This window comes from Colius striatus, chromosome 2 (genome assembly GCF_028858725.1).
Source record: "Colius striatus isolate bColStr4 chromosome 2, bColStr4.1.hap1, whole genome shotgun sequence".
Taxonomy (NCBI): domain Eukaryota; kingdom Metazoa; phylum Chordata; class Aves; order Coliiformes; family Coliidae; genus Colius; species Colius striatus.
In genome coordinates, this window is record NC_084760.1 from 104,352,172 (window position 1) to 104,373,490 (window position 21,319).

A 21,319-nucleotide genomic window follows, 5' to 3' on the forward strand; every position below is an offset into this window, starting at 1 on the left:
CATTGAACTAATTATTCATGAAAACTACATTCATGTGTGTTAATGTTGAATTACTAGGCAGACCACAGATATATATATATATATATATATATACACATATATATATATATTTCACTCCTACAGTTTTCTCTCATCTCAGTGATAGGCTCTTTCATTTTGTATTCCTTACCTAATTCACAAAAATCTAAAGCATCTCTCTTGCTTCAGCTTCCAACAACATGCCACTTCCAATGATCCCTCCTACAATTATAGTAGATATGTGGTGCATAGCTTTGGGTAAGCACTGGGCAGTGGGTAAGGGAGAAAACACCTATGAAATAGGGACTTTAGGAATTTAATATCTCTGATTGAAAGCATACAAAGAGGACTAGCTCTTTTCTGAAAGTAAAAGAGCTCATTTGGATAAGACAGAATTTTGTTTAAAGTTTGTAACACAAAAGCCATGAGGCCCTGCACTGGAGTCAGAGCATTTTGCACAGGCTGCAGCTGATGAAGATTTGTTTGATTTTGTTTTTGCTGCCACATGAAAGGTGAGATTTTACTATAAAAAGACAGAGGATATCTGCAACAGTAGCTTATATGCCTACTAATGGAAAGGTAAATTATAGAATGTCTCATAAATTTACTGACTGGCAACACTAGAACGAGTTGGCTTTTTACATTATCTGGAGAGAGGAGAAAATTCATTACAGCACATGTCTGCAGAATAATTTTCACACTCTAGCTGACCAATCTGAAACTATGCTGATTTTATGGGGCTAAGAGTGGTCAGAGATAAAAATGCATTAATCTTCTACCTGAGTCTTCAGTTGGACTCGCATAAAGCAGGAATTGCCGTTAATATTTGACTAATCCAAATTACTTCATCATTATTTTATTAATGTTAGATTTATATAAAACCTTGGACCCTAATTCCAAATCAGAGTCTTGAACTTGTTGAGAATGTGATTTAACCAGTCTCAAATCATTAGCAAGGCTGAAACCCAGAGACTGCAGTCTGATGGAAAGGTGGATGTGCTTCACAGCACACTTCTGAGTTCTGGTCTCTCAACCATCTTGATCAAGGTTTTGATTGACATAAGCAACAGCTGTCTTCCAGGCTCTTCTGACCATATGAGCTAATGCAAAGGTAACTATCTGGACCCCCAAATTCACCTGGAGAAGAATTCACCTGGTCACCTGAGAGCTCAGGTGGCCTTGATCCACCAAGCTGAGATAGTCTTTCTCTGATGCTCAAAAGTCAGACCTATAGATCTGCAACTGCATCTTCTGAGTCTGGCAACCTGAAATGGCGACAAGAATTGGGACACTGGCAAATGTCAGGGTGTTGTCAATGGGGCTGTTTCTGGACTCGGTTTGACCCAAGCCTAGATCAGAGTTGGTGTCACAACTTTGATCACCTCAAATATGCAGCCCCTTTTCACTTAGACAATGGTCCACTCCCATATTGCATACTCAGCTGAAGTGGGTAAGACATGAAAGCCCACAAAAGCCTGGAAGGGACAAAAACCTTTCTTCCTTCCCCTACCAACACTTTCAGGGTTAACAAGCACCAGCGATCTACACATGGTATTTTTGAAATTTGAGAGGTATTTGCTTTACAACTCATCTTTCTCCTGTCTTCTCCCTCCAGAGGTGCAGAGGTTAAGCCACAGATCTGTCTGTCTTTCTGCAGCCAAGGACTGCATCCCTCAGCAACCTTCCCATATTCGCTTCAAATACAAGCTGCTAATTAAAGATGGATGAGAGTTCACTCAAATGAAAGTGTTTGTAAATTAATGGAAAGTGCATGCATGCTATAGGGAAAGGAAGACTCAATAGTACAAAGATAAAACACTTCTGGTGAGAGACTGGCTGTAGGAAAAAGGAATTAAAATATAATACATCAAAAATATAAAATTGGATGTGTTCCCTGGAGATAAAACCCATCACCCTTGTTTTGTATCCGTGGATTCTTTTAGCTGGCATGACTCTTTATAACAAGGAAAAATTGTCTCAGAAGGACCTCCTTTTTCTTTCTTGCATCTCTAATTATACCGTTATATCAACTTTAGAAGAAATATGTGTAATGCAAATGAATTAATATGATTGTGAGAACTTTTGCTTGTTAATTCCCTGATCTTATAATATTCCTCTTCTATTTATCCATCTAAAGAGCTAAAGCCCAACAGAGGTGCCAGCCGAGACTGCCTGTGTCAGGAAGATATTGGGTATCAGCTGCAGGAAGACGGGAATCAAGGCTGCCTTAATGAAGAGTCGGTGCTGCGTGGCAGCGTGGCAGTCAGCGGTGGCAAGGCGGGCGTGATGGGACGGGCTCCTGCAACGCGTGATTGATTCCGGATATGCCAAGGAATGGTGGAATGAGTCCCAGGCGGTAAAAAAAAAGACCATACAAAAGGCGGGAGCTGGGACGCAGCGCTGTCTTTTGGGAGACCTAGTTGAATGACTGACAAAAATCTATTACAGAGAAAGGGGTGAGCATGACTAAAAGGTCTCACAGCGTTTATTCTGACAGGATGATTAATTTCTCATTACTCATCCAGAATGAGACTGTCTGGTGGGAATTCAGGGAAATATTTGATTCTTTCAAACATTGATCATTTGGGCAAAAGCTTTTGCATAAATCCAAACACTTCACCCTGTCTTTGTTTTGAAATGACACAGTGGGAGCTTTCTAATTTCTTGGTCGAGGTTCTTCAGAGTCTCAGCACTACCAGTGTTCTTTATTTCAAAGCCAGAAGCCAAATCCTTAGCTGCTTTAGAGGGCCTGACTTATTTGTGCCATGCTGTACCCTTTCATGACAGCTGGTTCCTGCTCCTCCGCCTCAAGGACTGTTAGTCCTGCTGATGTGTTGGGCTCAGGTTCATAAGAGGAAAAATCATGACTAATAATCTTCAGTGCTGCTTGGCTCCAGGAATTTTTACCTGATAGCCACATGGACAATAATCTTGACTTCTTCCTGCAAGAAAGCACTTTGTTTGATGACCCTCAAGAAAGAAAATAAGTATTCCCTACTTAACTCTTTCTGATTTCTACCTTGCATGGCTCTTGCTTTAATGCCTTGTGTCTCAAGTGATGTGTGTTTATACCACCTACAGCAGCTGAGCTCAAGAGCAAAACAGAAAGCTAGGAGAGCACTTTCCTCCTAGAGCACTTTCCTCCTTCATGAAAACCACACATAGCAATGGCCATGCTGAACCATATGAGAAGATCCCCTAGCTCAATATCCTGTCAAGGTACTGGATGCCTAAGAGAAAAGTAAGCACATAGACAGAGCAAACGTTACAAGAGGATTTTCTGTATTTGTTGCAGGGGGAAGGGGGAGAATCAGATCTGGACATAGCAAGAGAAAGAGAAAATAACTGAAAGTGAAGCGTTCACACAAAAAAAGCATTCATCAGAGAAGTTGTGAAGGAAAAGGGGAGGAATTGTTGAAATAGGAAATGATGAAAAACATAGTCCATGAGGCAGACAGAGCTGTAGGAAATTGGCTGGGATAACAGACATGGAGGAAGGATAGATGAATGGAACAGTTAGAGAAAGAGTGCATGGAACAAGGGAACTGAGCATTTGCCAGCAGGGGGTAAGAGCATCCAGTCTCTGCTATCAGCTATATACATAATAGGAAGGAATTTAAGAACACAGTATTAATGCTTATGTGCTAAAGAGTCTGGGGTTTGAGTAATTCTGAAAATTTCATTGTTTGCTATCTATCTTCCTGTAAATAGCTTATAAAAGTGGCCCATTGCCTATATGCTGCTGAAGGGGGCAGAATAAAAACAGACATGGGAGAAATTAGGACCTGGTTGTCATATGGCAGATTTCCTGAATTGGTTACACTGCTCCAGGAGTGGATCGAGGCCTCAGCTGTTATGAACTGAATAGCAGGGTTTTTTTTCCCCTAATTTCCCCTGGGGTCAGGATACTACTTAGGACATTGGAGGACCCTTTTGGAATGGAGAGGATAATAACTGAAGAGTTGAAGGGTTTTCCTCTTCCCTGACATACACTTTCTGTTCCATAGTATTTACAGCTGGCAATTACAGCTAGTACCACAATTTTTAGGGCAAGCTTGTATAGGCTAGTTAGAAATTATGGATTCATTCTTGCCCATTTTACTTCCCTCCACAAATTACTTGTCCTGGAAACCTCATGCCTGATATCTGCAGATTTTCACAATGTTTTTAAGACATATGACTATGCTGACTGTAAGTGACTTCGTTTTTATTAGGCAATTGCTGTATGGTCTAAATTCAATTACTCACTAGAAAAAAAAAAAGGTAAACACAACAACTTGAAAGCTGCAGAAAGACAGTCATAAAAGATGCTGGTAAAAAAGCAGTCAGAATATATTTCTAGGGATAAAGTGTATTTTTGGTTTAAGATAATTTTATTTTCTTTCAGGATAGAGCCTTTGCCACAAAAGGCCACAAAACTAGTGCTTGTGCAAACCCATTTTACTTTCTCATTGACAGTGACATACAAAAAACCTGTTAAGAGCTTGACTGGTTAATAGAGAATTGGCTAATCCGTGGAAGAAGGCAGCTCTTATACTTGCTCTTTCTGTTACTGAGGAAAAGGAGGCTAAAGTTTTAGACTGGGTTCTGCTTACAGAACTTGCTCTGAGGAAACCAGCAGCCTTGATTTGGATATTTATTCCAATTTCTATTCAGTTTCTTCCTCTATTGCATTCAGAAGGTGATCTTCTAGTTATCCCAGACTTGATCTTAAATTAATGCCTGTAAATTTTTATGGGAAAGGAGCATCACAGCATATAAAATAGCTTCTCTGTTCCAAATGCACTCTAAAATCCAAAATAATTTTGTATTCGTGACAGGCAACAATGATGTTTTATCAACTAAATCTTTTACATTCTTAGACAGTCTCAGTGAGCATTAAATTATTGCAAATGTAATGTGTAAATTTAGAGACAAGCGTCCTGTTTTTGTATATTCTACTTTCTTTTAAAATAAAAAACATTGCATTGTTTATATATTTAGTGATAAATGTGGTTTTGTAAGCAATTCTATTTTTACACTTAAATTTTGTATAAATTCCTTATTTCAATATTCTCATTACTCTCCTTTTTTTCTTTTCTTTGAGAGAGATTCTGCTTACAAATGGCATCTTTTCAAATGCTGACATTTTTCAAATGCTGATGAAATATGAGGAAAAGCCAGGAAAACTTGGTTTGTTTAGCCTGGAGATGAGGAGCCTCCATCCCTGCAGATTTTCAGAAGTCAATGGGGCAAACCCATCTGCAACCTGACTTGAGTTTGCAATTAGCCATGCTCTGAGTGTGCAATGGGACTGGGTGACCCCAGGGGCCTTTTCCGATCTAAATTTTCCTAGTCTTCTATAACAGACAGAATACCAAGCCTGGATTTTGCAGGGCCTATTTTGGCCTTTACAAGCAACTGCTAGGTGCCATCCCATGGGACAGAGTACTAGAAGGTAAAAGGGTGCAGGATCTGCTCTATATTCAAGGATCACTTTTTCCAAGCTCAAGATCAGAGCATCCCAGAGGGCAGGGAATTAAGAGAGGGAGTCAGGAGACCCACATGGTTAAACAGGGAGCTACTGGGCAAACTCAAGTGGAAGAAGACATCATATAGATCACGGAAGGAAGGGATGGCCATTTGGGATGAATGTCGTTAGAGGATGTAGGGAAGCAACTAGCTAAAAGCTAAATCCTTATTGGAGTTGTGCCTTGCAAGGGCTGTCAAGGACAAGAAGAAAGGCTTCTTCAAAAACATTGCAGATAAAACTAATGCTAGAGGCAGTGTAGGCCCACTGTTGAATGAGGCAGGTGCCCTGGTGACAGAGGACACAGAGAAGGAAGAGTTACTGAATGCCTTCTTTGCCTCTGTCTATACTGCTGAAAACTGTCCTCAGGAGCCCCAGACTCCAATGGAAATCAGGTTAAAGAAGGAGTTTTGTTTAGTTGATGAGAACTGGGTTAAGGGTCAGTTGAGCAGTCTCGATGTACATAAACGCACCCGATAGGACACACCCATAGGTGCTGAGGGAGCTGGTGGAAAACATTGATAGACCACTGTCAATCATTCTCAGTAAGCTGTGGAGAACAGGAGAGGTGCCTGAGGACTGGAGGAAAGCAAATGTCACTCCAGTCTTCAAAAAGGGCAAGAAGGAGGAGCTGGGTAACTACAGACCGCTCAGCCTCACCTCTGTCTCTGGAAAGGTGATGGAACAACTTTTCCTGGATGTTGTCTGCAGGCATTTAAAGGACAAGAGGGAGCAGTCAACATGGTTTTACCAAGGGGAAGTCATGTTTGACCAACCTGATAGCCTTTTATGAAGATGTAATCAGGTGGATAGATGGTGGTAATGCAGTGGATGTGGTTTATCTGGATTTCAGTGAAGTATTTGACACCGTCTCCCAGAGCATCCTCGCAGCAAAACTGAGAAAGTGTGGACTGGATGATCAGGTAGTGAGGTGGACTGTTAACTGGTTGAAGGGAAGAAGGCAGAGAGTTGTGATCAATGGGGCAAGGTCTAGTTGGAGGCCTGTATCTAGTGAAGTCCATCAGGGGTCAGCGCTGAGACCAGTATTGTTCAATATATTCATCAATAATCTTGCTGAGGGAACAGAGGGCACTGTCAGCAAGTTTGCTAATGATACTAGACTGGGGATGAGTGTCTGCCACACCAGAAGGCTGTGCTGCCATTCAGTGAGACCTGGACAGGCTGGAGAGCTGGGTGGCGAGAAATCTAATGAAATTCAACAAGGCCAAGTGTAGAGCGTTGCACTTGGGGAAGAATAACCCCATGTACCAGTACAGCCTGGGGATGAACTCTTAGAGAGCAGTGTAGAGGAAAGGGATCTGGTTGCCCTAGGGGACAGCAGGATGAGCATGAGCCAGCAATGTGCCTTTCTGGCCAAGAAGGCCAATTGGTATCCTGGGTTGTATTAGGGCTCTGGGCAGTAGGTGGAGAGAGGTTCTTCTCCCCCTCTACTCTGCCCTCACGAGACCACATCTGGAATATTGTGTCCAGTTCTGGGCCCCTCAGTTCAAGAAGGACAGGGAGCTGCTGGAGAGAGTTCAGCACAGGGCCAACAAGATGATGGAGTGGAGCATCTCCTTTATGATGAAAGGCTGAGGGAGCTGGGGCTCTTCAACTTGGAGGAGACTGGGAGTGATCTCAATGTTTACAAATATGTAGAGGGTGGGTGTCAGGATAGAGCCAGGCTGTTCTTAGTAATATCTAATGATAAGACAAGGGGCAATGGGTACAAGCTAGAGCATGAGAGTTTCCAAAGAAATATAAGGAAGAATTTCTTCACTGTTCAGGTGACAGAGCACTGGAACAGGCTGCCCAGATGGGTTATGGAGTCTCCTTCTCTGGAGACATTCAAAACCCACCTGGACAGGTTCTTGTGTCCTGCTCTGGCAGGGGTGGTTGAACTAGATGATCTTTCGAGGTCCCTTCCAGCCCTTGAGATTCTTTGAAAGAGTAGTTAAAATAATGGTCAACTGATTATTTTAATGAGGAAAAATCAATCTCCAGGATACTGAACAGCCAATAATATTCATTAGAGTTAGTACAGCTCATGGGTGTTGACATGATATGTACCTATTTTTGAAGTTCTAAGCTTTATACAGGAGCTTATTTCTCTTCAGAGTTTACATGACCCAGTCTTCCTTTAGATACTGAGTTTTGTTGTTATATATTCATTAGGATCAACATTTTAGATAAGACTAGGGTTGTTTTCAAACCTTCTCTCACCATCATTATTTTCCTCTTGATTCTTTGACAATGTACCCCTAGTATAGTCAAATAACAGAAACATTTTACACACAAGTATAAATAACTCTCCTTACCGGAAATAATAGCCTTGTTCTGCAGTATTTGCTATTGTGTATGAGCAGTTCCATTCATTCTAGTGTTCGCCTTGTGCCTTAGTGTAAACCCTAGAAAATTATTTGAGAATCTGCCTCCTCAGTGTGTCAAAAATCAAGTAAGTCTTGATGAAGATAGTAAAAATAAACAGCTTTAAGGATTCCTGAATATATTTTACATCTAGATGTAAGTTCAGGTTCAGCTACATTTTTATTTACCTCATCCCAAGCAGAATCAGTAAGTACAATATACCATGGTAAGGTCAGAGACAACAGAACATTCCACGGCCTGTACACAGGCTTATATAGTCCTAGAAAAATTAAGTGAAAGAAGATAGGATGTGAGGTGCTAATATATTTACTTTTTAACTGATGAAGATAGGATGTGAGGTGCTAATATATTTACTTTTTAACTCATCGTAGTTTGCCCTTCTGTTTATCCTGGAACTCAAAGGCAGGCTTAACTTGTACGTGCTCTATCTCACTCATATTAGTTGTCTGTTTGTGAACCTTTCATTTACCAATTGCTCATGCTCCAGCTCTTTGTTTAGGCACAGCTCCTTTCCAGCATATGTCAGGAAACCCTTCGCATTCAGGGACAGCTTCTCCCATCTTGTAACATATGAACACCACAATTAATATGTGTATATAGGTATACACACAGTGCACTGCAGAGACAGGATAAATTTCAGGTGAGATACGGTGTCTATATTGCACCACTGAAATGAATCTGCAAATACTATAAGAACTACTGTTTAGAGTATTCAGTAGTTCTATACATACACATGATATGTGGGGCCTTACAATCAGCAAACAGACTTTTAGGTTTCAGATGGATTGAAAACACAGTTCAATGTCTCACAAATTAACTTTTTTTTTTTGCATTTAATGATTTTTAATAAGAACTTTGCATTTAGGAGAGAAGCACATAAAGGAAGTTTTCAAACTGAGTTGGCTGTTACCCCTCTAAACATGCCTCCATGTCCTGCTCTGCTATTCTGTGACCCTCCTCCTCTTTCACTCTCCAGTTGGCTTCTCAACTACCCCTCCCAGTCTGGTGTAATCTGGGAACTTGCTGAGGATTCACTCCACATTCTCACTGAGAGCATCAGTGAAGATATTGTACGGTGCTAGCCCCAGTATCAAGCCCTGAAGAGAGCCCCTTCTAACTAACCACCAAAACTTCGTGTAAGTCTACACGAAAGCTTGCCCCAAAGTTTTCCCAGGTTCTGAGGTGAGCTGGACTGGTCTTTTGTTCCCTGGAGTTATGATTGTCTTCTTTAAGTGTGGACATAACATTTTCTTTTTAATTGCTTTTTATTTTTGTATTTCAAAGTCACATAAAACTTTGATGGACTTGCTACCACGAGAATTCATTTTGTGGAACTAAAATCAATGCCAAACACAACCACAGCGAGTTTCACAATGCTGTAACCCACTGCCAAACTCCATGCTCCCATGGGGATGCACCACTTCTGCCATCCCATCAGAACCTAAGGATCCTGCCCTTTTACAGGTGGAGACCCTGCAGTTTACCAAGCAAGTCTGAATCGTTACATTTGCAATACCTTAAAAAGCCTTCCAAGACCTTTCCAAAATGCACACATAAAAATTACATGTCCTTACGTACTGTCAATAAGCCCAATTAATATGGTCTGTACCAGTCAGTTTTTCCCATCATCTTTCATGCTGTCAATTCCATCTCCAGTTCACAGAACCTCCTGGCTAATTTCTCTGGCATTGTCAGTTTTTCACCAGGACTGTGAAGAGAAGATAATTGCAGCTTCAATCTCTGTCTCCGACCTGAGATGAGGATTTGAAATGTTATGTGGCCTGGAAGAAAAATAAGATACAGGAAAAGAAGAGGGATGAAACGAGATTTTAAAAGGAATGAAATGCTCTTCCTTTCTCCCTTTTTAGCACATGAATCTGTGATCTCTAGGCTTTATACCCAGAGGCTGCATGTTAACCACTGGTAAGTATCCAACCTTTCCAAAACACCTTGCAACATAATGCTTTTTGTGAGAACGCTGCTATGCTACAACATTCTGTAGCAAACTACCACAAAGTCCTAAGGACAAAAGTAGGCCTATCTGATAAAAAAGGTTCTTCCGGAAACCTGCTAAAACCAAGCCCCCCCCAAACTGCAAAGGGAGTGTATCCCTGCTCCAGCACTGAGGGGAGGCAGGGTAGGTGCCCTACTGTTGGTCTCCTCCTTCCCCCAGTCCAAGTAGAGCTATTTATGTCCCTGTCCCTGCTCCTGCCAGTGCCCCCGCACCTCTTGACAGTACCCAACAGACAGGGTTATCCCGAAGTGCCCCAATCCCCTCAGCACTCCATGCATCGGGGCTGGAATGTCTGCTGAGGAAGAGGGGTTGGTGTAAGAAAACAAATTTTAGTTTAAAACTGAAATGGCAGCGCGGTCCACGCCCCACCCCTCTGGGTGTCGGCAAGCGGAGCTGGGAGCCCCGCTCCCCTAGCCCCGACGCCCGCCAGGCTAGGCCGTGCCATGCCCGGTCGGGCGGCGCTTTCCTCAGAGGCCTGGCGGGGGCGCTGCGAGCCCGGCGTTGCGGGGCGAAGGCGGCGAGCGGCGGCTCCGCCGGCCCCGGGCAGCCCGCGGCGGCGGGTGCGAGAACAGGGCCAGCGCCTCCTGCCTTCCCTCACCGCTTCCCGGAGACGCGGGGGAACGCTTGTCCCCGCCGACTGCCCCGCTCTCCTCTCCTCCATCACCAAAGAGTCGCCCTTCAGCCGCGAAGGGGCTCGGTGACCCCGCGGGGGAGTCGCCTCTGCCGTCGGTCCGTCTGTCCCAAGGACGCTGGGGACAGCTCCCCGGGCCATGCTCGCTCGGAGCCGTGCTTCTCCCTTGCCGGGGAGGAAGGGGACAAGCAAGCCCGCCGCATAGCTTGCGGAGCGGAGGCAGCCCTCCGCCGCCCCTGCCCGGCTGGGCTGTCTTGCCCCCGGGCGGCCGCACTCCGCCTCTCCGCGTCCCCGGTGGCTCAGGTAGCGGGGCGGCCGGCGGCAGAGACCGCGGGCTGACAGCTAGGAAAGTTGAAAAGGCCGTGGGGAGCTGTCAGTGGGGTGACGGGCGCGGAGGAGGAGCAGGGAGAAGCTGCACCGGAGCACCGGGAGGAGCCGGAGGAAATCTGCTGGCGGCGTGTCAGACGCCTCAAGGGGTAGGGGAGGAAGGAGGACCCGAGGAGGAAGGGAGCACCGCACCGAGTACTGCTGACAGGGAGGGGAAAGCACTGCCACCAGCGAGGGAGGAGGGAGGAGGGCCAGTGACCTGTCGCAGATCAGCTCATCCGCCGCAAAGCCGCCGCCGCCGGAGGATGCACGGAGCGCCGGCTGCTCGCACGGCCGCGCTGCCGCCGCTTCCTCCTCCCGAGGGCGGCTGCGGGCAGCGGCGGGAGCGCCGGCGGGGATAGGGGAAAGCGGGGAAAGTTGGGGCAGCGCCGGCATCAGCGCGGAGAAAGTCGGGTTGGAAAGCGATTTCTGGGCTGGCTGCCGGCGAAGCGCATTTACCCATCATCCCAGGGATGGAGATCAGGGAAAGTAACTCTGAAAAGTGAGTGGGATTCTTATCGGTTTTTTGTTTGGTTTTTTTTTCCCCTCCCAACCCGTTTAAAAGGCAAAAGCCGCCGTGTGCACCAGCTGCCGGGAGAGAAACAGGAGAGGAGGGCACTGCACGCTGGCACCCCTGCCTGTGCTGGGCGAGGGTGCAGGATCCTGCGCTTGGCTCTCCCCCAGCATGATCGTGTACAAAAGCAGCTACACATAGTAAACAGATTCCTCATGCGACAGAGCGCAGGAAGGTGAGACAGAAGCAGAAACAGAAACTAACACTGAAAGGAAGAGGGGGGGGAAAAAGAAGACAGCGACGGCGAATTACTTCCAGAGAAAGTGGGTGGATGTTGTGCAGCAGCGACTTGGGATTTTAGGGGATGCACCCTTCTTACATTCTGCTTCTCTAGTCCGAGCCTCCCTTCTCTGGTGACAGAAAGCAGCTGTACTTGGCGGTAGGAAAACAGGAGGAAGAATAAACGAGTTTGTTCAGCAGTGCTTGCAGTGCCCTACTGATCTGCTTTAAGGATATACTTTTTTTTTCTTTCTTTTTTGTTTTTTTTTTTCTTTTACTGGTTGGATATTGATTGCGAGACCTTGATTTCGAGAGCTTTTAGTTGCATCGCAGTTTTTGTTTTGTGTTTTCATTTCCTTTGGCGAGGAGTGGAAAAGGGGAGGCTGGCTTCGGTGCTGAAAGTTGCAATCCTTATTATTTTGGAGCCAGCATGTGCACCAACATAGTCTACGAGTGGCTAAAGACCCTTCAGCTCTCCCAGTACGCGGAGTCCTTCGTCGATAATGGCTACGACGACCTGGAGGTCTGCAAGCAGATCGGGGACCCGGACCTGGATGCCATCGGCGTGGCCGTGCCCCACCACCGGCGCCGGATTCACGAAGCCGTGCGGCGGCTGAAGGAGGCGGACGAGTCGGCAGCGGGGCTATACTTCACCCTGGAGCCGGAGCCGCCGCCTCGGCCGGCGCCCCTCGTCCCCGGGCGCTGCCTGCCGCGGGCGGCGGGGCAGGAGGAGGCTCGGCGGCGGGCGGCACCCCGACACCGGCCCGGGGCGCGGCGGGCGGCGGCGGGCGGCGGCGGGGGGCTGGCCGCCTACCCCAGGCTGAAGCTGAAGATCATGATCCGGGACAAGCTGGTCCGCGACGGCATCGACCTGAGCAAACCCCCCTACTCCAACAAGGTAAGGGCATCCTCGCCGGCCGCCGCCCCCTGGAGCAGCCGCGGCTCCCAGGTGTGATGGGGCGATGGTGGCGGCGGGGCGAGGCCTCCCGCGGGCAGGGGGCGGGTGGCATCCGGCTGGAGGTGCGGGGGTCCGGCAGGGCCTAGTCCCCCCTCTGCCCTGCACCGGTGCCCAGTGTCTCTACCAGTGCCAGCGGCATTTTCGGAGGGAATCGTGGTCAGGGCTTAGCACCAGCCAGGTGGGAAGAGCAGTGGGGCCGAGACGTCAGATCCACCAACACTTGTTGTCCTGATGTGAACTTAGAAGATGTTGCAGCTTTGCGCAGCATTTTTGGTTTGCTTCTTTTTTTCCATTAAATGGTTCTTTTAGTCCAATCTAGTTTGAGGCTGAAGGCAGAAACTATCTCAATGGTTTGGGATTTCGATTGCTTGTTTTTCTTTTCAGTGAAACTTTTGTATTGAGTTGGAGAGAGATGGCTTCTCTCATCTTTCATTAAAGGTCATATTTCAGTGTCAGTTTCTGTTGGCAAAATGGCTCATGAAGCAAGTGGTAATTTGGCTGGAGGAACAACTCCTTCTGTTGCCTCTATTTATTTACTGGGGGACGGTAGTGACTGGTGAATGTCAAAACCATTCATCAGCTGCTTCAGCACAGGTTGGTCTATCTCCAGGACGCATAGTCTGCTGAAAGGCTAGAAAAGTGCAGGTCTCAGAAGAGTGCATTTAGTTTGGTGAAACCACAATATTTGCCTAATTCTTACCTTCTGAAAAGGTTAAAATGTAAGATTAATGTGGTTTAGAAGACAGAAATTGGGTTTTTTTTAAAAAAGTTTTCTGTAGGTTTCTTGTGGAAAACATCATATACAGAATAAATAAACCAATACAATTAAGTGGTTAATACTATAATGAGAAAATGATTTGTGAAAGAAAATAGGCATGGCTGCTTCAGAGTTCAGAATGAAGTCCTTCAGAGTTGTTTGATGACCCAGGTTGCCTGTGTTTTCTTCAATGATTTGAAATCTGTTTTTTCAGAAGGACCTAACAGTCACAGTTGACCTTCAACTTGTGAGTTCCTTCTGCTTCTGAAAAGCACATTAAGATAGTGAAGCAAGGTGATGGGAAAGTCTGGGTTTGAAGAAATATGAGGAATTAAAATTGAGAATGGATGCTGTAGAAGATTTGGGTGTGATAGAGGACCGCTAGTCACTTCTCAAGTACAGCACAGTTTACTGTTTTGAGATATTTATTGTTTGTTCTCTTTTCCTGAAACATCTGGCTGATGACATTGTCAGGCAGTATATCAAATCTGATAGGACAGGAGCCAAATCTAACAGAACAGTCATGAACATCTAGTATAAGTACAGCATCTGCCAAAAGTTACTGTATGATTTAAGAGAGATTCCCCTCCCCCTTGCCTTTGAATGATCCATGGTTGGACTGACACACCTCTGAAATTACCTTTACATGTCTTCGTAGCTACGTTTCATGTCTTCCTTATGACTTTGTGGGTCCTCTACCTTCTCTCTTCTATACCTCCTCCATAGGAATGGTAAAATCTGCAAGATGCCAGCATATGACATCAGGGAAATTCAAATCTTTGGCCTCAATTTCTACTTTATCTCACCTTATTTTAATTTGATGGGTCTGATAATTCTGTGGATTAACTGTCAGGGCAAGTTCATCTTGCACAGAAAGCATCATTCAGCTTTAATTGGTTTAAATCTACACAAAATATTTTGAAATAGAGGAACCAAGCTTACTTCCCTAGTTTTATTCCAGCCTACGGTGTAAATATATTTATTTTGGATGATAAATGCATATAACATCATTCTTTTACAATAACAGGAAAACTTTCTCCATCTCCTCAGTGTGAATCATTTCACATCGTAGTATGTTATAAGAAACCATAAAGCTGGCAAGATTTAAGTGTGTGTTGCTCAACATGTGTTATTCTGAATGCCACCCACTGCAGCAATCCATCTCCAAAAATGGCTTAGTGGGAATAGCAAAAGATCACATCACTGAACATTATTTAGTGGATGTTGTTTAGAGCAAGAAAAATGAAATATTGTATTCTTTCTTTTGGAAAGAGACATATTATAACAGTGTCTCTTTAAACCAAACAAACTTTAGAAAGTAGGAACCCATATTTTACTTTTTTCTACAGAAAATGCAGTGTACAGATTTCTTCATGTCAAAGGAAATTGGGTGTGTCCTTTCCTGAGCACAGACTTAAAGAATAAGCTAGAGCTTTGTGTCTAGTTTTGTGTACACATTTATCACATGTCCCTCTACAGATGGTCTATGTGGATATTCTGGAGCAGGGCACTAGACATTGACCTGTTTGATATCTATTTGTGTTTCTGGTGCTCCTGACCTGTCAACTAGCCTTCTACTTCCCTCTGTGGCTTACATGGTCAATGCCATTATCTTTTAATATCTATGAATGGAAGGTAGTATCTGTGAATGGAGGAGCATGCTTGTGTATGTATGTCTACATATATGTATGTGAATTTTATTTGTTTCCTGAAGAATACTTTATGTGATCAGGTGTGTGGTTCTCACACAATTTTAGAGTTTTATTTGAAAACATGTCCCTGAGAACTGTGTGTTGGGCTGCTCCTCTGTCTTGCTTGTAGCCTTTTGCTAGCTACCTGAGCTGTAGATGTGTCAAAAGATCAAAAATTAGTATTGGATGTGGCTGTGGAGGTGTTAAAAGCATCCTTTTGTTGTCTTTCTAGTGTTGTTGTGGAATTTTCAGACGAAGGGTGACACAACAGAGTGGGAAGAATAGAATTGTAAATGGCAAATTAAGTCAGTTTGGTTACAGTCAGCAGAAATTACTAGCAGCTACTTAGCAGAGCTTAATATAAATCTCTTAAAGACATGCAAACTTTGAATGGAAGCCATGTGTGTGGGTGACATCAGACATGGAGAATTATCACAAGCCATCTTGATTATTTCCATGGAGAATTAGAACAAGGCCTCACCTCCTCAGATTGCACCTTACATTTTCTTCAGGTGTAAACCAGGGAATATAAGTGTAAACAAAGAGAACTCTACAGAAGTCAGATTTTATTCCATGTTAGTAATGTTCCTTAATACTCAAAACTTTCTGTTTCAGTTTCACACCTGCTGTTGCTGGTTGATAGCCTTGGAGGTCTAGATAAAATGATATCTAAGAAACTCCATGTGCAGGTGGTACCTCTCTGAGTCAAATGAAGCATCTACCCACTTAAAAGAATTTTCCTTGATGATTGTGATTCTGTCCTTAATTATGTCCAGTGTAGGGATAGCATTAATATTCTTTTGCCATGGAGAAGTTTTGGGGGATGAACTGATGGCAGAAGGAAATAAAAATAAACATCCCCACCATGTTCCAGTGAAAATGAAGGAGGGAAAGTGCAGCACTGACCTGAACCCAGTGCATCAGAGGAAGTAGAGCCTTTACCTCATTTTGGAGACACTGTTTGCCTTGGTGGGCTTGTTGCAGAACAGATTATATTCATGCTGGGTTTGAGCAGGAGTAATGTCACTAAATGTCACTGTGGTAAGGAAAGCAGAAGAGCACCAAGTTTGTCAATATGAAGACAAGTAGGATACCTCGTTGTGGAACATGCCAAGAGGAATTAAGTATTCTATTTATCTCAAATATAGATTAAGTGACATTTAATAGTTTACTGGAATTTCTTTACTATTTCTAATTGAAATAAATGTCCTGACCTGTTTCTTGAGGAACTTTATTCAATTTTTCATCTGCAGAGAATTGCAAATACATTAAAAATCACTAAAACATACATGCATTAAAAGCTCCCACACCAATTAAGTTTATTTGCTTAGCCTCAGTAAAGTTTTACTTATGTAGCCTTCAGTGCTTATTAGAGGGAATAAAACGGTAATGTGACATGTGTACGTGACCTCATTGTCACTTGCTGTGCTGTTCATGATTATCAGCATGCTTGGAAACCAAACACTAAAAATTCAGCTGCATTTGAGGTCATAATCTCAAGAGTTCAAGCAGATGTAGGAAAACAAGAAGTTAAGATCCATCCAATTTAGTATCTGCTTAGCCAGCCACATTTTTTTAAGTTCCATGCCGATGATATAGCACAGATCTGTGGTTCTGATTAAAACTTTGTATAATCCTTGCCACTACAAAATGAGGAATATTTCACATAAGTTAAATGTTAAGTGGCAACAATGCCAGCAATACTGCTTTGAAATACATTCGTTCAAGCTGAGTCCGGGGCTGGATAATGTAGTCAACGCTTCAGGTATCTACAGAAGTGAACTCAGTGAATTAAAAATACTGTGCTTTGAAGAAATGGCAACATTCACCCATACTAGAATTAAACATGAACGTTTTTCTAAAGACCTGGCTGCCTTGGAATAACTGCATCAACTCTGATTAGCAGAGCATTCTCAATTATGCCTTGGGGAAAGCTGCCTATTGACAAAAGTAGTAGTGCATTAAGTAGTAACAATATTTTCATGGCAATAAATTAGCAAAGCTACAGGCAGTGTTCAGGAAGTGAAAAGGTATTTTTTATAAGAAAGTACTGGACTTGCCTTTGACTCCATAACTGTTTTCTGTTAAATATTGGGCAGTTGTTTCAGAGTTTCGAAGTTGCCTGTTTACTAAACTCTCAGAAAACAAACTGGAAAAGATCTTCTTTCAGCAGCAGCTGTCCTGTAAGGGGAATTCTTCTGTCATCCTCCACATGGCTCAAAGTTTGAAGGAAAAGCTAAACTTAAAGTTCCCTGGAAAAAGATAAACTTACAGGTGCCTGGCCTCTTGTAGTTCCCTGAAGGCTTTTTCATCCCCCAAAGGGCAAAATTCAGGCAGACCTCCACGGTGCAAAGCTGAACTGAGTTTTCTCATGTATGTGACATTTTGTGTGCATGCTTCACCTCAACAGGGACACTACCAGTCGTGTGGCAAAAGTAGAACTTCCATTTTCACTCCCTCACATTGATAAACCTGTCATTTTTAAAAGCTCTGTCATCATAAGTATTTCTGAGGAGAAAATACATTTTTAGGAAACTATTTCTGTTGATATACCCACCCCCAGAGCTTCTGTCTCCACCATATGTAGGATGATGAAGCCCATACACACCACGTGTGAAGAATACCAGAGAAATCAAGATAATTTCTCACCAACAAAGTAATCTTGTGAACCATGTTTCTAGGTTTTTTTAATCGCCAGTATCACAGTCTCAATTATACCTTAATATATAAGGCAGCTGTGTCCCTTATTTCAGATGTGGAATTAAAGATTTTTCCTAAAGTCATGAAAAATTTTAGAGCAATGAGGCGTTGAGATGCACCACTATGGTGTCTTTGTCTATTGCCTTACAATTAAGAGTAGACTTCCCTATGTGTAAGTAACAGAAAAATGATCAAGTAATGGCCAGTAATTTGGCTATATGACAATTAGTTATGTATGTTATTTTTTTCCTGTTAGTTATACCTTATGTGCATATATCATTAGGAAGACTCCCTGTCTACTAAGGTTTGTAGATCCATGTGTATAATCTGAAACATACTAACAGCTATTACAGAATTTCTGAAAAGTGGAGCAGAGAGGTTTGCAGTGACAGGAGTATTGTTATTGCAGATTAGGAATGAATTTATTATATCACTTCCAGGAGCTCACTTACTGGTTTGAGACTCTTCCAGAGCAGGAGAGGACAGAACGAGTTAAGACTAGATTAGTAGGTTCAACTTTTAGATTTCTTGCTTTGTCAGTTTGAATGAGCTCTTTTGCTTGGTGTTTGACAAAGCTATCTGGTTCAATCTCTTTGTCTAGGCTAATATGACATCTCATATTGATGTGCTTATCTTGACAAATGTGGTGGCTTGTACATGCCACAGGAATCATCGTTTATTAAAAGAGAACAGCAGCACTATGTTTAGCACTGCTGCATTATTTTGGGACTGACTGTGAAGCAGGAAGGAGAGAATAGGGTGATCCTTCTCTGACACTGTTGGTCTGTGAGCCAAGCTGGGCCAAAACTGCCTCCAGTGACTCATCCAGTCTCTTCGGTTTGGTACTTGCAGATAGTAAAAAACTTTTCTTGCAGTTTTGGAAAACAAAAGAGTAGTAGTGTGTAACATGAAACACAAGTAGAAGGGCCTTCAAATAGTATCTTGTTCTGGTTCTCACAAACTCAGCAGGATGTGAGTGACAGTGATGCATGCCTCTCACGGGAGCTTTGCTCCTCCAGTTGGTCTCATTCCCAGTGAAGTCGGTGGGGATTTTGCCAATGATTTCATTTGATGCTGGGTATGGCATGAAATGTTCAAATTCAAATCAGCTGACAAGCACATACTTACTGACTGTGGTGGGTGAGAACAGGATGATGTGAAAGGAGAGTAATAAATACAACAGTAGTGTGCAAAAAAAAAAAAAAGTAGTCACAACTTTTCAGAGCTTTAAATATCATCCTTAGCAGCTTGAACAGCAGCAAGACAGACTTCTGAATATAGAATTTACAGGTTTGTTATAGAATAAGTATTTGGTAAATATTCTGTGGAATCTCCACTTGTGTATATTGGCTGGAATCAAATACTCATAGTTGATTACAGGTGTCCTCTCAGTAACTTAAAATGAGGGAGAAATGGCAATAATATATAGCAAATAAGATTTACACACAGGTATAAATTTATGCCTTCCACATGTTCTTTTTTCCCCTAGAAGAACTGAGTTGATTTTGAGGATTCACACACTGAAGCAGGGATGGGGTGTTATCACTACATATGACATCAGTCAGAGCTATGTAGGGAAATTAAATCTGGTTCTATCTGTGCCTCACAAACCACATAGTAAATTTGATGTGGTTAAGAAAATAGTTAAAAAACTGGGAAAAAACCCCTTTCCTTTCAGTTAGAAACTAAGAAAAGTTCATACTGTTTTTCTTCCCAGAGTTAGTTAAGTGTCCACTTGGCCGTGCTCTCACATGCACAGAAGGAAATATTTTTATTAGCAGAAAAAGACATTGAGAACTTGAGTGGCTGAGAGCTGGAGCTAAGCTATTCATGCTGTGAATAAGTCCAAAAGCCAGTGTAAACCAAAAACTTAATAAGTCATTACTCCATAGAGAAAAAACCAAAGTACTCAAAACTAGTAGAGGATGCCAGTTCTGCATCTGTGTTCTGGATTTGTGGAGAGAGATGTTTTGTGGAAGTGACTCTTCTGCACTAAACAAGCTCCTGTCCCTTGGGCTCCACATCTCCTAGCCCTGCTGTCCCAGAGCCTGCTCTGTATCCCAGAGCTACTCATTTCCTGGATTCTCTGAAGTCATCTCCCCCAAGTCTGCCTTGAGGCATATTATCTTCTTTCCCACCCAAGGATGCACATGTTTTCCCTTAGGTCTCCCTAATTTCTGTGTCCTCAGTCTACATTCACTCAACAAAGGTGAGGTGCATTAACCATGATCTATTTGGTGGGAAGACAGACTTGATGCACTGATAGCTTTTTGTACAGCTCGAGACAATGTTATTTCTTTCTCACTTGATCCCCATCCTATGCTATCCCATCCGAAAGCCCTGTAAGAATTTCTTCCAGTCTCTCTCTCCTGCCTCAGAGTCTCAGACTGTAATTTGGATCCTTCTCTCTCCTTCCCATGCTCTCATGAGAAGTTTTCTCTCCCACTCAGGAGAGTAAGGCATCGCTTTTCTCTCTTTTACACTCAGTGCCCCCAACTGCCTTTCCATTGGCCAACACAGATGGCTGAGCTTGAAACTGCCACAAGCTGCAGTTATCTGAAGACTTTAGCCCCAGTTCTGTGGCAGAAAGTAGGGATTGATCTAGGAGAAAGGAGGATATATTATAGCTTTCAAAAACATATATGGGACAGATTTCACAGAATCACACAGAATTACAGGATCACAGAATGGTAGGGGTTGGAAGGGACCTCAAAAGATCATCTAGTCTAACCGCCCTGCTAAAGCAGGTCCATCTAGATTCAAGTCATTCAGAAATGTGGCCAGGCAGGTTTTAAAACTCTCCCAAGAAGGAGACTCTGCACCCTCCCTGGGCAGCTTGTGCCAGGGCTCCCTCACCCTCACAGTAGTTTTTCCTTAAGTGGGACTTGGTGGTTTGGAAGAAAGACTGAATATATATTTAAAAAAAATAAGTTGAAACCTCATAAAAAGTTATGATTTCAATGCAAAATTGTTGAAAGATTTTTTTCGGCATAATTTTTAGTGCTAGTCATGTGATCATGACAATTGCTTTAAATTTCAGCATCTCTGAATTCTTCTCCAGATTTTTCATGGTTGCTAGAATGTTTTTCTTCAGATTTTGTTTAAACCTGTTTTACTAATAACTGTTTGTGTTGTACTGTTTGAGAATTTTTGTACAAATGCATCTCTTAACTTTTTTATATCTCATAGTTAAGGTTTCCCCCAAAATACCCAGCTATTAGTTTAGCAGTTTTTTCCCTAGATAGGACACAAGAAGTACTAGAATAGAGAGTCACCAAGAATCAAATTTGCCCTTAAGAAGGCTTGTCACAGATCTTTATCTGCTGGTTCCTAGGCTAAGAGTTAAAACTTCAGTATAAGAATGAGTGACATCAAAAAAGGTAAAAAAACCCCAGAAAATAAGGAAATGCAATGGAAACTGTACCAAAAAAAAAAAAAAAAAAGAGTCCTTTTTATTATTTTTATGTGAAGAAAATTTATTGGACTTTCCTGTG

At 43.1% G+C, this 21,319-nt stretch overlaps 1 protein-coding gene across 2 annotated transcripts in view; it reads left to right on the plus strand.

Annotated features, from left to right (window-relative positions):
- Positions 1-11,510: 11,510 nt before the first annotated feature.
- Positions 11,511-21,319, plus strand: part of SASH1 (SAM and SH3 domain containing 1) — a 558,296-nt gene continuing 548,487 nt past the window's right edge. For both annotated transcript variants that reach the window (XM_061991675.1, XM_061991677.1), the window contains exon 1: positions 11,511-12,617. In XM_061991675.1, the coding sequence (XP_061847659.1) occupies positions 12,150-12,617 (468 nt within the window). In that variant the 5' untranslated portion in view covers positions 11,511-12,149. The remainder of the gene's footprint in view (positions 12,618-21,319) is intronic.